Source organism: Odocoileus virginianus, chromosome 15 (genome assembly GCF_023699985.2).
Source record: "Odocoileus virginianus isolate 20LAN1187 ecotype Illinois chromosome 15, Ovbor_1.2, whole genome shotgun sequence".
Taxonomy (NCBI): Eukaryota; Metazoa; Chordata; class Mammalia; order Artiodactyla; family Cervidae; genus Odocoileus; species Odocoileus virginianus.
This window is the reverse complement of record NC_069688.1, coordinates 49,851,015-49,865,003: the sequence shown is the minus strand read 5'-3', so window position 1 is coordinate 49,865,003 and position 13,989 is coordinate 49,851,015. Positions and strand designations below refer to the sequence as shown.

Sequence of the window (13,989 nt, the reverse complement as noted above, 5' to 3'; positions counted from 1 at the left end):
CCAGTTTTTTTTTTCCCCTCTGGCTTTAAATCCTAATATTTATAAAAGCAGAAAATGTTACAGTTCAAAAGGTATTTGTTTTTTTAATGCTCTGTCCAAAGCCACTGGTTTGAAAGAGGTACTGTCTGGAGGTTTCCAGAGACAAGCAGAGCTTTTATCTCAGGAGTTAATGTTGATTAGATTGAAGCAGAGGAAAGATAATTTTCTCCTTTGTTCCTGAACAAGGCTAGCAGAGAGCAGTGACAGATGTTTTTAAGAGTGAGAGTAAAATATAATCCCAAATCATTTTCAAGCATGGGACTTTTACAGAACACCAAACGCTTATTCAGTGGCTTTATTAGATAACCTAAAAGGCACAACATCCAGTGTATCAGGCAAGAGAAAGAATAACCTTGTTATGGAAGTGTCCTTAAGAGGGTTTGGCAACTGAAAACTTTTTTTGGGTCGCAGGTGGATGGAGCTCGAGAGAGACTGTCAGAGCAGCAGTACAACAGACTCGTGGACTACATCACAAAGATCTCTCGTCACCTGGCCCCCAGCTGCTCCTCCGTGCCCACACCATGCCCTGCGGTGGCTGTGGAACCGCTCCCCTCCACTGTGAAAACATACCATTATATGGTTGATCCGCATTTTGCCCAAGTTTTCATTAGTCAGTTTACCATGGTGAAAAATAAAGCCCTGAGGAAAGGGTTCCCTTGAGTCCCCTCCACGGTGTTGACTGCTGCTTGTGCAATTTATTTTTGAAAAAGAAACCTAATGAGCTTTTAACATCTATTGTGGAAACAAAACCACTCTTCTATAGTTACAGTAACTTTCTTCTAAAACTAAGTCAAATTCTTCCTTTTTCCTACAACTAAGATACTTCAAAATTGAGTGATTAAAAAACTTAGTCCTTTCCTGTTGGGGGACAGTACAGAGAATCCTATTTTTAATCTTATGTATTGAAAATACATTCCTTTTTGCTAAAATTTTGACTTTAATTAAGATCATCAACCCTAGTCAGGCGTTGGAAACAGATGTAAACTTCATCCCCTGTTGCATCTCTTTTTAGGATGAGACATCATCTTTGCCTAACACCCTCTCTGCAGAAGTTTAGCTTTAAATGAAATTCAATGCTTAGGATCTTACTGTTTAACTTGTTAAATCTGTTATTTAAACATGATGCTATTTTAAGTGAAAGCTGCCGTGTACATTCCTACTCTAAACTTTTACTGAAATTTTACTGATGACTTATGCAGCTACATTTTGGAAAAATGTCTTTCTAATTTGTTTTGCTGGCAAGGAAATCTTTCTTGTCTACTGCTAAAAACAGACCCAGGGTGCTCAGGTGAGTTTCTTTAGTTCCACAAGCAAAACACTACTGGGGAACTCCCACTACTGGATAACTCCCACTACTGGATGCTTTTATGGAAGGACTCACCCTAATGCCTTAGCCAAATCAAGGACCCCAACATTAACCTTAACAATAGTTCATTTTGATGACTTAGCTTGATCCAGCATAAAGATATTCCCATGATTTTCTTTTGTCTTTAAAAGATGGATTTGGCTCAAGATCCTGGGTCACCACATATACCCTTAGCATTCAGTAAGAATTTGATACTCCAACTAAAACACATTTTTACTCATTACATCCAAACTTGGGCCTACAACCTGATACCTACAATTATGAGATGCTAAGGAATTTCAATTTCAAATGTCCACTTTAACTTAAGCCTCACATGTTATTGGGCATAAGAGATCACTGCATAGTTGTTTAATGTTAATGGACAATTTAGGCTGAATATGAAAAAAATGGCTCCACCATTCCTTTGCTGTATCATACTCATTTAGTAAAGTGACAGTTTTGTCAACAAGAGTAACTATTTTTAAGCTTGTAAATATGTATTAAGTCTTGTATCTTTTATGATGATTTTGCATACTACTTCTAATTGTTTTATGAAATTGTTTAAAATAAAACAAACTCTTGAATTACTGATCATATATAAACGTGGGTTCTTAAAATGCAGGTTTTCACTGATAACCTGGGTTTATTACAGCTTACATTATTGGAACTCAAGAACTCTGCACAAGTTAAGAAAATTTGTTAACCTAATAAAAGAACTGGGGATTCAGTTAGTTTTGCTAAAATAATTTAATTCTTAAAGCTCTGTTGATCACAACAAAAACAATTACTAAAGGAGAGAAAGGTCCTAAGTCCTCCTCTGAAAAATGTTACCACACTCCAAATTAGTAGACATTACTCAACCTCAGTTCCAATTAAATAACTTTTTCTATGTATCCCATATTGTGCATACATATAGGCATTCAATAAAGTGATACTGAATAAAGAACCTTAAATTTACCTACTATATCTGTCCAATGGCTGGATCCAGTAGGGCAATCCGATAACAATGAAGTCCAAAGACATTTTATTGGAAAGACAGCCTCTGTTCCTTTTAAGAACCCACAGTATAGTAGTCATGTAGGTTCATGCAGACCCTTTAAACCCATGGCCCAGGGAGTATCTCAGTGAAATGGACAAAATGTGAGAAGAGTCAAAAATGTCCTAAAACAGTAAACATTTTAATCAGTATTTCAAGTTACCTTCATAAGATTCATAAAGTTAAAAATCCCTGACCAATTCTAATCCAAGTACCCCAAACTGTACATGTCGGTAAGAATAACTGAACAAAGACTTAGTGTCCACAGTATTTGTTAATTGTTTATTTATTGAGAGACTTTCTCACCCCAGATAGTCATAGTTTCATAGTTCAGGAACACAGGAAAGTGACAAACTTCCATGGAACTCAACCCAAGAAATCCTGTAGAGAAAAACAGAGTGACCAAGTTAATGACAATCACTCTCTTAATACCTCGCCACCCTGGATACCCTGAGCGCTTCTGCCACCAATGCGGGCCACGTTCTGCTCGCTCACCGTTAGTCCAGGCAGCCCCGCTCAGGCTGCCTGGGCTCCAGGTCCATTCTCCCCCACGTTCCCTAACCTTCCTGCCCAACCTCTTTTCCATTTGGGGCATTCACATCTTTTTATGGGGTTTCTGGCTTTCATTTACCAAGTTCTACCTTTTTTTCTTCAAGTCCACCCTGTCCGTTCCCTTCTCATAGCCATACTGTTTTTAAAAAGCAGCAGCCCATCTGTTCTAAACGTTTCTATTCTTGTCTCCAAATCTGTTCCTCTTTTTGTTTCTTAAGCAATCAACTTCTTATAAGTAAAAGGTAAAACAACATGTGTTTAAAAAGTTAGCCTGTTAACATCTGATTATGAAAAGCATACCCACTGTGAAAGTTTTGAAAATTTCAAAGGTACAAGAAAACAGCAGTGTTAATAAGATTCCACACACAAGAAAACTAGTATTTTCATCTTTTTACCTTCAGCCTTTTTTCTTATGCACTTTTAACACAGATCACCCTTTCCATAAAACATTCCTGGTTTTCTATTTTAGTAATTCCTGTTACTTTGTGATTATCAATTCTAATGGACATAACAGTCCATGATGGAAGTTAAAATTCCCATCAGTTTTCCAACCACTGGGAATAAACTTGTTTTTCTACTATTACGTATTACATATATTAAACTGTGGCTTAATAATGTATCTATCTGTGTTTCAGATACTTCCTTAATATAAGCAACTACAGAAATGGAATGTAACATAAATGAATCTAACACTAGGCAAAAGTTATTTATATTCAAAATTATCCTTGAATTTTAGACACAGAATCTTAACTCACACTGTCACACTGTCCATGAGGCAGTGGGCCTTGACCACCCAAACCAGAATCTCTGGAAAGCCATTAAGTCACCTATGGACATCCAAATAACAAACCATAAAAGGTTTCAAACACTTCAGGGGAGAAGGAAGAGAACAGACCTTGCACACAATGTTCTAGGTTGAGGGCTTCCCAAGGGACTATTTCTATCTTTATCTCAAAATACTGATGACAATGGTGACTGCATTTAAGGGACTTATGAGACATCATCAAAAAGACCAACACTGGTATTATGGAAGTGCATGAAGGGACAAAGAATTTATTTGAAGAAAGAATGGCCAAAAACTTTACAAATCTGAGGAAAGAAATGTATATACAAATATAAGATATTACTTGGAAGTAAGATGAACCCAAAGTCTCCCAACATCAAGACACATTATAATCCAACTGTCAAAAACCAAAGACAATGAATCCTGAAAGCAATAAGAAAACACTGATTCACTGTCTGTAATGGAGCTTCTGTAAGGTTATCAGTGGACTTCTCCAGAAAAAACAGGAAAATGTCCTTCGAAAATCAGGAAAAAATTAAGACACTCCCAGATAAACAAAAGCTAAAGGATAAGGAGTTCATTACTACTAGATTTGCAAGAATTGTTCAATTTGAAAATTACAATAGTAACTCAAAGCCATACTGAAATATAAAGTTCCCTGGCAAAGGTAAATAGTTGAATAAATAGAAAAGCCAGTGTTAATCATGTTTCCTATCCCCACTTTTAACTTTGTAGCATTTAAAAGACAAACCACTAAAAAAGACATCTGTGTTAATGGGCACAATATCTAAAAACACAATATCTAAAAATGCCATCTGTGACAACTGTAACAAAGTAGGGGAGCAGGGTTGTAAAAGAGAATATTTTATGTGATTACACTTTTGTATGTGTGTTATCAGCAATTCAAAACAGATTGTAACAGCTTGGTTTAAACGTCCCCATCGAAAGTCATATATTGAGGCCCAACTACGAGATATCTACAAAAGATTCACTTTAGATCCAAAGATACACACAGTTTTGAAGTTAAGGATGAAAAGAGATTACATACAGACAGCAATCTAAAGAGCAAGTAGTGGCTATACTGTTAGCAGACAAAAGAGACTAAGGCAAAAAATGCTACAAACACAAAGGACATTTTAAAATGGCAGAGTCAGTTCACCAAGAAGGCAGATTATATATACAGAAACATGAGAGCCTGAAAATATATGAAGCAAACACTAACAGAATTGAAGGGAGAAATAGACAGCTCTATGTAATAGTAGGCGACTTAGAATATTAAATTGGCCCAAAAGTTCATTCAGGTTTTTTCATAAAATCTTACAGAAAACCTAAACAAACTCTTTGGCAAACCCAATACTTTCAATAATGGCTGTAACTGAAATGACCAGACAGAAGATCATTAAGAAAACAAAGGACTTGAACACTACAGACCAATCAGATCTAAGAAACAGATACAGATCATTCTACCCAACATCAGAATACATACACTTTTTCTTAAGCATACCTGGATTAATTTCCATGTTAGGTCACAGAAAACAGATTTTTAAGATTAAAATCACATAAAGTATCTTTGCTGGTCACAATAGATGAAACTAGAAATCCTAACAGAAGGAACAGAGATACCAAGGGAACATTTCATGCAAAGATGGGCTCAATAAAGGACAGAAATAGCATGGACCTAACAGAAGCAGAAGATATTGAGATGGCAAGAACAGAAGAACTATACAAAAAAGATCTTAACAACCCAGATAATCACGATGCTGTGATCACTCACCTAGAGCCAGTCATCCTGGAATGTGAAGTCAAGTGGGCCTTAGGAAGCATTACTAGGAACAAAGCTAGTGGAGGTGATGGAATTCCACTTGAGCTATTTCAAATCCTAAATGATTCTCTGAAAGTGCTGTACTCAATATGCCAGCAAATCTGGAAACCTCAGCAGTGGCCACAGGACTGGAAAAGGTCAGTTTTCATTCGAATCCCAAAGAAAGGTGATGCCAAAGAATGCTCAAACTACCGCACAATTGCACTCATCTCACATGCTAGTAAAGTAATGCCCAAAATTCTCCAAGCCAGGCTTCAACAATACATGAACTGTGAACTTCCAGATATTCAAGCTGGATTTAGAAAAGGCAGAGGAACCAGAGATCAAACTGCCAACATCCGTCGGATCATCGAAAAAGCAAGAGTTCTAGAAAAACATCTATTTCTGTTTTACTGACTATGCCAATGCCTTTGCGTGGATCACAACAAACTGGAAAATTCTGAAAGAGGTGGGAATACCAGACCACATGACCTGCCTCTTGAGAAACCTGTATGCAGGTCAGGAAGCAACAGTTAGAACTGGACATGGAACAACTGACTGGTTCCAAATAGGAAAAGAAGTACGTCAGGGCTGTATATTGTCACCCTGCTTATTTAACTCTGCATATATGCAGAGTACATCATGAGAAATACTGGGCTAGAAGAAGCACAAGCTGGAATCAAAGATCGCCAAGAGAAGCATCAATAACCTCAGATATGCAGATGATACCACCCTTATGGCAGAAAGCGAAGAACAACTAAAGAGCCTGTTGATGAAAGTGAAAGAGGAGTGAAAAAGTTGGCTTAAAGCTCAACATCCAGAAAACTAAGATCATGGCATCTGGTCCCATCACTTCATGGGAAATACATGGGGAAACAGTGGAAACAGTGACAGACTTTATTTTGGGGGGCTCCAAAATCACTGCAGATGGTGACTGCAGCCATGAAATTAAAAGATGGTTACTCCTTGGAAGGAAGGTTATGACCAACCTAGACAGCATATTAAAAAGCAGAGCTTGACTTTACCAACAAAGGTCCATCTAGTCAAAGCTATGGTTTTTCCAGTAGTCATGTATGGATGTGAGAGCTGGACTATAAAGAAAGCTGAGCACTGAAGAATTGATGCTTTTGAACTGTGGTGTTGAAGAAGACTCTTGAGAGTCCCATGGATTGCAAGGAGATCCAACCAGTCCATCCTAAAGGAAATCAGTCCTGAATATTCATTGGAAGGACTGATGCTGAAGCTGAAAGTCCAATACTTTCAGCAAAGTATCAGTATCAGCAATACCTGATGCAAAGAACTGACTCACTGGAAAAGACCCTGATGCTGGAAAAGACTGAAGGCAGGAGGAGAAGGGGGCGACAGAGGATGAGATGGCCGGATGGCATCACCAACTCGATGGACATGAGTTTGAGTAAACTCCAGGAATTGGTGATGGACAGGGAGGCCTGGCGTGCTGCAGTCCATAGGGTCACAGTCGGACACACCTGAGTTACCAAACTGAACTGAAGGAAAATAGAAAATCCACAAATAAGTTGAGATTAAACAACATACTCTCCAACCACCAATGGGCCAAAGTAGGTTTAAGAAGAGAAGTTTAAAAGATCAAATCAACAACCTAAGTTTACACCTTAAAAGGTTGAAAAGGAAAGCAAGCTAAATCAAAGCCCACAGGAAATAGATTATAATAAACACACCAAGAAATAAATAATTTTAATAGACTTTAACTAAGTAAGATTAAATCCACAATCAAAAACCACTCAACAAAGAAAAGGCTGGGATAAGATGGCTTCACAGGTAAATTCTACCAAACATTTAAAAAAGAGTTAACCCTAATCCTCCTCAAACTCTTCCACAAAACTGGAGAAGGGAACACTTTCACATTCACTCTATGTATTTTTTAACTTTCTATATATTAAAGACATCTTAAACATGTGTATGGGGGAAGAGACTGCCCTTCATGTTTTCCTGTGTCTCTCATATTCATAGCCACATCTGACTCACCATCTTATTTAAGAAAACAAAACATTTGGGGCTCCCCTGGTGGCTCAGTGGCAAAGAATCCACCTGCCAATGAAGAGACACAGGTTTAACCCCTAATCCGGGAAGATCCCACAGGCTGCAAAGCAACCAAGCCCGTGCACTGCAACCACTGGGCCTGCGCTCTAGAGCCTGGGAGCCGCAAGAACTGAGTCCGTGGCCACAACTACTGAAGCCTGTGCGCTGCCAGCAAGAGGGGCCGCTGCAAAGAGAAGCCCCCGCTCACAGCAGCGAGAGAAGCCCACTTAGCAACAAAGACCTAGCACAGCCAAAAATAAAATAATTTAAAAAAACACATTCTAAAAAAAAAAAAAAAAACCACATTCTATAAGACCATCAAATATATTAAAAACAGACAAATACTAGAAAGCTACAGAGCAATATCCCAAATATAGATGCAAAAATCCCTCATAAAATACTAGCCAACAATTCAGCAGTTCGTTAAAAGGATTACACACCATGACCAGGGATGATTCAACATATGAAAGATATAATACACCGCAGAAGGACAAAAAAGTCACATAATCATCTCAACTGATTCAAGAAAGCATTTAAAACATTTAATAGCTTTCCATGATTAAAAAAAAAATTCAAATAAAGAATAGGAACAAAAACTACCTCAGCATAATAAAGGTGATATATGAGAAACCCACAGCTAATATACTCAGTGGTAAAAGACTTAAAAGTTTCTCCTCTAAGGTCAGGAAAAAAAAAAAACCAAGGATGTGCATTTTTGCCACTTCTCTTCAACACAGTACTGGAAATCCTAGCCAGGGAAATTAGGGAAGAAAAGAAATGACATCCAAATTGGAAAGGGAGAAGTAAAGCTATCTGCAGATTATCTAATCTCATATGCAGAAAACCCTCAAAGACTGATCCACGGATCTCTCATCCACACACACACACACAGAGAGACAAAACTGTTAGAATAAACTAAGCAAAGCTGCAGGATATGTAATCACACAAAATCAGTTGTGTTTCTTCTCTTCACTAACAATGAATAATCAGAAAAACAAATTAATACAACAATCTCAATTAAACTACAATTAAACTACATTTCTACAATTAAACTACATTAAACTACAATTCTTAGGAATAAACTTCAACAAGGAGGCAAAAGACTTATATACTGAAAAATATATAACACTGCTGAAATTAAAGACACAAATAAATGGAAACACATCTTGTGTTCATGACCTAGAATACTTGTAACTATCAAGATGTTCACACTACCCAAAATGATCTATAAATATAATGTAATTCCTATCAAAATCCCAAGAGCACTTGAGAAATAGGAAAATCCATCCTAAAATTCATGTGAATTATCAATGAGACCATGAACAGTCAAAACAATCTTGAAAAAGACAACAACACTGGAGAACACTTCCTGATTTCAAAACCTACTATAATAAGGTATTGTAATCATGAGTGTAGTATCGGCATAAAGATGGAAATATAAACTAATGCAATTGCATAGGGCACCAAAATAAACCCTCCCATATAGAGAAAAACACCAAAGGTACTAAAATTAATGGGAAAAGAGAAGTTTTTTCAACAGATGGTGTTTGGAAAACTGAATATTCACATGCAAAAGAATGAAGCAAACCATTTCCTTTACATCATATCCAAAAGTTAACTCAAAATAGATCAAAGACCTAAAAGTAAGAACTAATAAAACTATAAAACTTTATTATTTTTTATAAAACTTTAGATAAAAAATAATACTTTATGACAGCAAATTTGTCAATGATTTCTTAAATATGACAGCAAAAGTACAGACAACAAAAGAAAAATTATATAAATCAGACTCAGAATTTCAAATGTCTGTGCATCAAAAGACATAATTAACAGACTGAAAAGGCAATTACAGAATGGGAGAAAATATCTAAATCACATCAGATAGGGGCTTTTAAGTAACTCCTACAACTCAACAAAAAACTATCCGATTAAAAATGGGCAAAAGACATGCATAGACATTTCTCCAAAGATACAGAAACAGCTAACAAGCATGGGAAAAGATGCTCAACATCATTAACCATTAGGGAAATACAAATGAAGACCAAAAGAAAACAGTACCTAACACTTACCAGGATGGCTACTATCAAAAATCCAGAAAATAAGTGTTGGCAAGGACATGGACTAACTGGGACCCTTGCACACAAAAAGCTGGTGATGTGTAAAATAGTGTAGCCGCTATGTAACAGTATGGTGGTTCCTTAAAAATTTTAAACCAGAACATCATACGATTTAGCAACTCCACTTCTGAGTATACACTCAAAATAGTATTAAAAGCAGGGTATCAGAGAGAGAGGCACACACAGCAGCAACATTACTCAAAAGAGAGAGCCAAAAGGCATGTAAGGAATCCAAGCTCACTAACAGATGAATGGTTAAACAAATGTGGTACACAGATATGGACTACTCAGCCTTAACAAGGAAGAAAATTCTCACACAGTTGTCATGAATAAACCTTGAGGACATTACATTAAATGAAATAAGCCATTACTCCACTTCACATGAGGCACCTAGACAGAAAGAAGAGTGGTGACTGCCAGGGGAAGGGGGAAATATTCAATGGGTAAGAATGGGTACCCATTTGCAAGATGAAGAGTTCTTAAGACTAGATGTGCTACAATGTAAAGGTATTTGACAATACGGAACTATACATAATTAAGATTGTATATTTTATGTATACCGCCACAATTGAAAATTTTTAAACAGTAACTTCAAATAACCATATTACCTTTATATTCCAAATCACTTTGCACTCTGAAAAATACCAGCCTTCCTCATCTCCTCAAAATCTTTCATGGAATCATAATTCCTGTAGAAATCTGCATATGCCTTCTTTCTTCGTTCAGCCACAGCAAACTAAAAGGTAACAATCACATTCAGGGTTTAATTTTTAGATTATGAGAAACAATATCTAAAGACAACATAAATCACCAAGTCTGCATTCACTTTGAATCCTATTATTTTATTAAGGCCCTTAAAGAAGTAATTAGGGCTTTCCTAACATTCCAGTATTCCTGCCTGGGAAATCCCACGGACAGAGGAGCCTGGCAGGGTCACATGAGTTGCATGTGACATAGCAACTAAACAGCAAAGAACTAACTAAGTTAAAATGAACTTTTTAGGATGGATCCTAATCTAATATGACTAGCATCCTTATAGGAGGAGAAAATTCAGACAGAAACATATTATCACATACAGGACTATGTGATGAGGGAGAAGACAGTCGTTTACAAAGACAAGCAGAAAGGCAGCAGAAGAAATCAACCACACAGTTTTTTTCTTTTTTTTGACCACACTTGTGGCAGGTGGGATCTTAGTTCCCCAACCAGGAATAGAACCCATGCCCCCTGCACTGGAAGCTTGGGGGCTGTTTAAGACTGGAACTCTTAAACACTGGATGGTCAGGGAAGTCCCCCAGAGCCATCTTGATCTTGGATTTTTAGCCTCAAAACATTTTTTCTATTGTGGAAGTCACCCACTTTGTGGTATTTTGTTGTGGCAGCCCTACCAAATTAAGCTCATTTAAAGATGAAAGACAAGCTATCTGGGGATTAAGAGATACTGTCCCCAACACACTGAGGTGGGTGGAGAAAGGTAAAATGAAGGGAGCACACTAAACAGGGAGTGTCTTTAAAAGATTCAATGAACTATCTATGAAAATAAAATACATTTTCAAATGTAAAACATTTCTGGACCGCGAGCACAAAGTAAAAATAAAACATACATTACCTTATAGAAAGTTGCAAACCCCAGGGAGACCATGAACGCTCCAACAATATGAAATCGCAGACGTTTGGCCAGGAGGCCACGCATCTGAGGTTTTGCCAGAGCAGTGGACATGGTAGTTCTCCTTCTCGGCGGCTAGAATTGTAAGAAACAGCTCTTAGAACTCTTCTGCATAATACGTTTTAGTGCCTAGACGGACACAAGCAGGATAGTGGACCAAGTCCTCTACCAAAAGCTAAGATCTTCAGGGCTTTAGTGACTTCATCTTTTTCCCTTTCACACGCTGAACACCACCCCCCACCCCACCCCCAACAAGCAAGCCGACTGCGGCCCAACAGTAACCGGAGCACAATAACGACCCAGACTTCTCCGAATTACAAGAAAAATCAGCACTGGCTCTAGATTGATAGCACAAGTGCAAACAACCCTACCACCAACTCATTTAATCCCGTGAGACAAGTGTTTTCCTGTTTTACTGAGAAAACCCGGACGCACGAAGGTTAAGGAACCATTTTAAGGTCACGCAGTTCAGGACTAACACCCGGGCGGGACCCCAGCAGGTCCTCCGGGCCCTCGGCAAGCGCCGCCCGCGCGGGGTGGGAAGGCCGTGCGCGCGCGGAAGGGGCTGCAGGAGGCCCATCCCCGCCCTCGAGCCACGGGCCCCCCCGCCAGCTTCCCAACCCCAACCCCAAACGCTACCACAAAGCAGACAGTGACGCCTGGGGCCCGGAGGAGGAGGAAACCACTCCCTTCCTGCAGGTGAAAACACCGGGATAGGACAGGTCAAAGGACGCCGCCAAGGTCACGCTCGACGCGGTAAGATACGCAGCGGTCCCCGGGGCCGGGCCGGCTGCCTCAGAAGCCTGGCGGCTCCTCAAGGCCCCTCTCACGCTCCTCAGCACAGCCGGGGTCCCCGGGAGACCCTCCCCGAAGAGGCCGCAACGCCGGGAAGCTGGGGTCGACAAAAGGCCAGAGTTCCGAGGTTTCCCGACCCTAGAGATGCAGAGTAACGGCTAGAGAGGCAGACCGGCAGCGGGAGGCGGCAGGCAAGGCGTCCAAACAAGGGAGGCAGTAGGCACACGACTCACCTCAACCGCAACGTCCTTCTAGCCTGATGGAGAAGTGGGACGGCGTTCCCGCAGCGCGCAGGCGCGTAAGTAGGGGTGGTGGAGAGAAGACCCGGCTACGGTGGCCGAAAGAGTCCAAAAGGCCTCCGGCGCGCCTCCCGCCGGTCACAGCTGATATTAACGAGGGTGTTCAGTCTCTTCCCTGGGTAACCTTGAATTTATTTAGGCTTTGACCTTCTGCGTCAGTTTCCTTGGTAAATTGGAGCTACTCATCTTATTCATACAGAGTTGATATGAACTGATTAGGGAATTCAAAGATTTAAAATATGTGAATTTAAATAAATATTTACCCTACAAATAGAGCACAAATCTTCCTGGACATGGATTGCTCCGACTATGTGCACAAACCAGCATTTTCATTATGACTATCCTTATGCATAAAGCGACTTGTTTGGATAAAGAGTGAACCAGACAGCCAAGTTCCAGAAGCTCACAGCCCAGCAAATGAGACAGGCATAAACAGAGTAATATCATGAATCCCAACCAATGGATGCTATAGTAGACAGCTGACCTAGCTGTTGCAGAAGCAATTACCTGCTTGGCAGAGTTGAACAAATTTTGATGGAAGTACTTGTGTGGACTTTTAGTAAGAGACGGGCGTTTTTAAAGGAAGACATCTGGAAGTTTATGGAAAGTAGTCTGTAAAGGTAAGACTCTTGTGCCTTAGGGGTGTCAGACTTGGTTTTTATTGAAATAACCTGAATTGGTACTGCATTATTGAAGTCAACTCAACAAGTACTGTGAAGGATTTATAGGCTACGTGATATTGATTCAACATATATGGATTGAGCAATTACTGGGTACCTGGCTCTGCTATTAGTCAGGCAGATCAAGCAGGTCATGGAGTCTTCGTCCTCAGAGACTTGTTAACAGATGGTTCTGGAGAGTGAAACCTTTCAGTCATAAATGGTGGTAACTGAAGGTCAAAGTGGATTTGTACCTCAGCAACATTTTTCAGGCTACTTATTGTTGTCCCAAGACACAGACTAAACAAATTGAAATGTCAGAGTTTAGAGCAGAGAAAGGTTTATGGGCTTCCCAGGTGGCACAGTGGTATAGAATCCATCTGCCAGTGCAGGAGATGCAGGAGACACGGTTTTGATCCCTGCATCAAGAAGATCCTCTGAAGTAAGAAATGGCAACCCATTCCAGAATTCTTGCCTGGAGAATTCCATGGACAGAAGAGCCTGGCAGGCTACAGTCCATGGTGTAGCAAAGAGTCGGACACGACCGAGCGACTGAGCGCACACACAAGCAGGGAGACCAGGCCACACAAGCTCAAAGGACCTGAATTCCCTGGTGGTTTGGGGGGAAGAGTTTAAGCACAAACTTTACGATGAGGGTTGGAGATTGTGTGACTTCCTTGTAAACGGCTAGTGGTGAAGAAACGTGGTGTCCCGGGACTCGTGCTCGTTACCATCCTCCACCTGGGTGGGTGAGGGCCTTAGTTCCTGCAGAACTCAAAGACATACTGTTATATATCTAGGAGTTAAGTAATCTGGGAGGTGAGTCTTAGAGAGTAAA

At 39.7% G+C, this 13,989-nt stretch overlaps 2 protein-coding genes across 12 annotated transcripts in view; one reads left to right on the top strand and one right to left on the bottom strand.

The window, feature by feature from the left end:
* The window catches only part of VPS13B (vacuolar protein sorting 13 homolog B), a 780,541-nt gene extending 778,555 nt beyond the window's left edge, over positions 1 to 1,986 (top strand). For all 8 annotated transcript variants that reach the window (XM_070477337.1, XM_070477338.1, XM_020914637.2 and 5 more), the window contains one exon: positions 451 to 1,986. In XM_070477337.1, coding sequence (XP_070333438.1) covers positions 451 to 699 — 249 coding nt within the window. In that variant the 3' untranslated portion in view covers positions 700 to 1,986. The remainder of the gene's footprint in view (positions 1 to 450) is intronic.
* A 555-nt stretch (positions 1,987 to 2,541) lies between these two features.
* COX6C (cytochrome c oxidase subunit 6C) lies at positions 2,542 to 12,533 on the bottom strand. Of its 4 annotated transcripts, none has more exons than XM_070477345.1 (4): positions 12,427 to 12,533; positions 11,342 to 11,473; positions 10,341 to 10,468; positions 2,542 to 2,801 (listed from the first exon to the last, which is right to left on the bottom strand). In XM_070477345.1, the coding sequence occupies exons 2-3, from the start codon at positions 11,450 to 11,452 to the stop codon at positions 10,355 to 10,357; spliced, it is 225 nt and encodes a 74-aa protein (XP_070333446.1). In that variant the 5' UTR covers positions 11,453 to 11,473; positions 12,427 to 12,533; the 3' UTR covers positions 2,542 to 2,801; positions 10,341 to 10,354. The 4 variants fall into 4 exon arrangements, with proteins under 4 accessions (XP_070333446.1, XP_020770303.1, XP_070333447.1 ...); XM_020914644.2 differs by having other exon boundaries at positions 12,366 to 12,430; XM_070477346.1 differs by lacking the exon at positions 12,427 to 12,533 and adding an exon at positions 12,331 to 12,421.
* Positions 12,534 to 13,989: the final 1,456 nt, after the last annotated feature.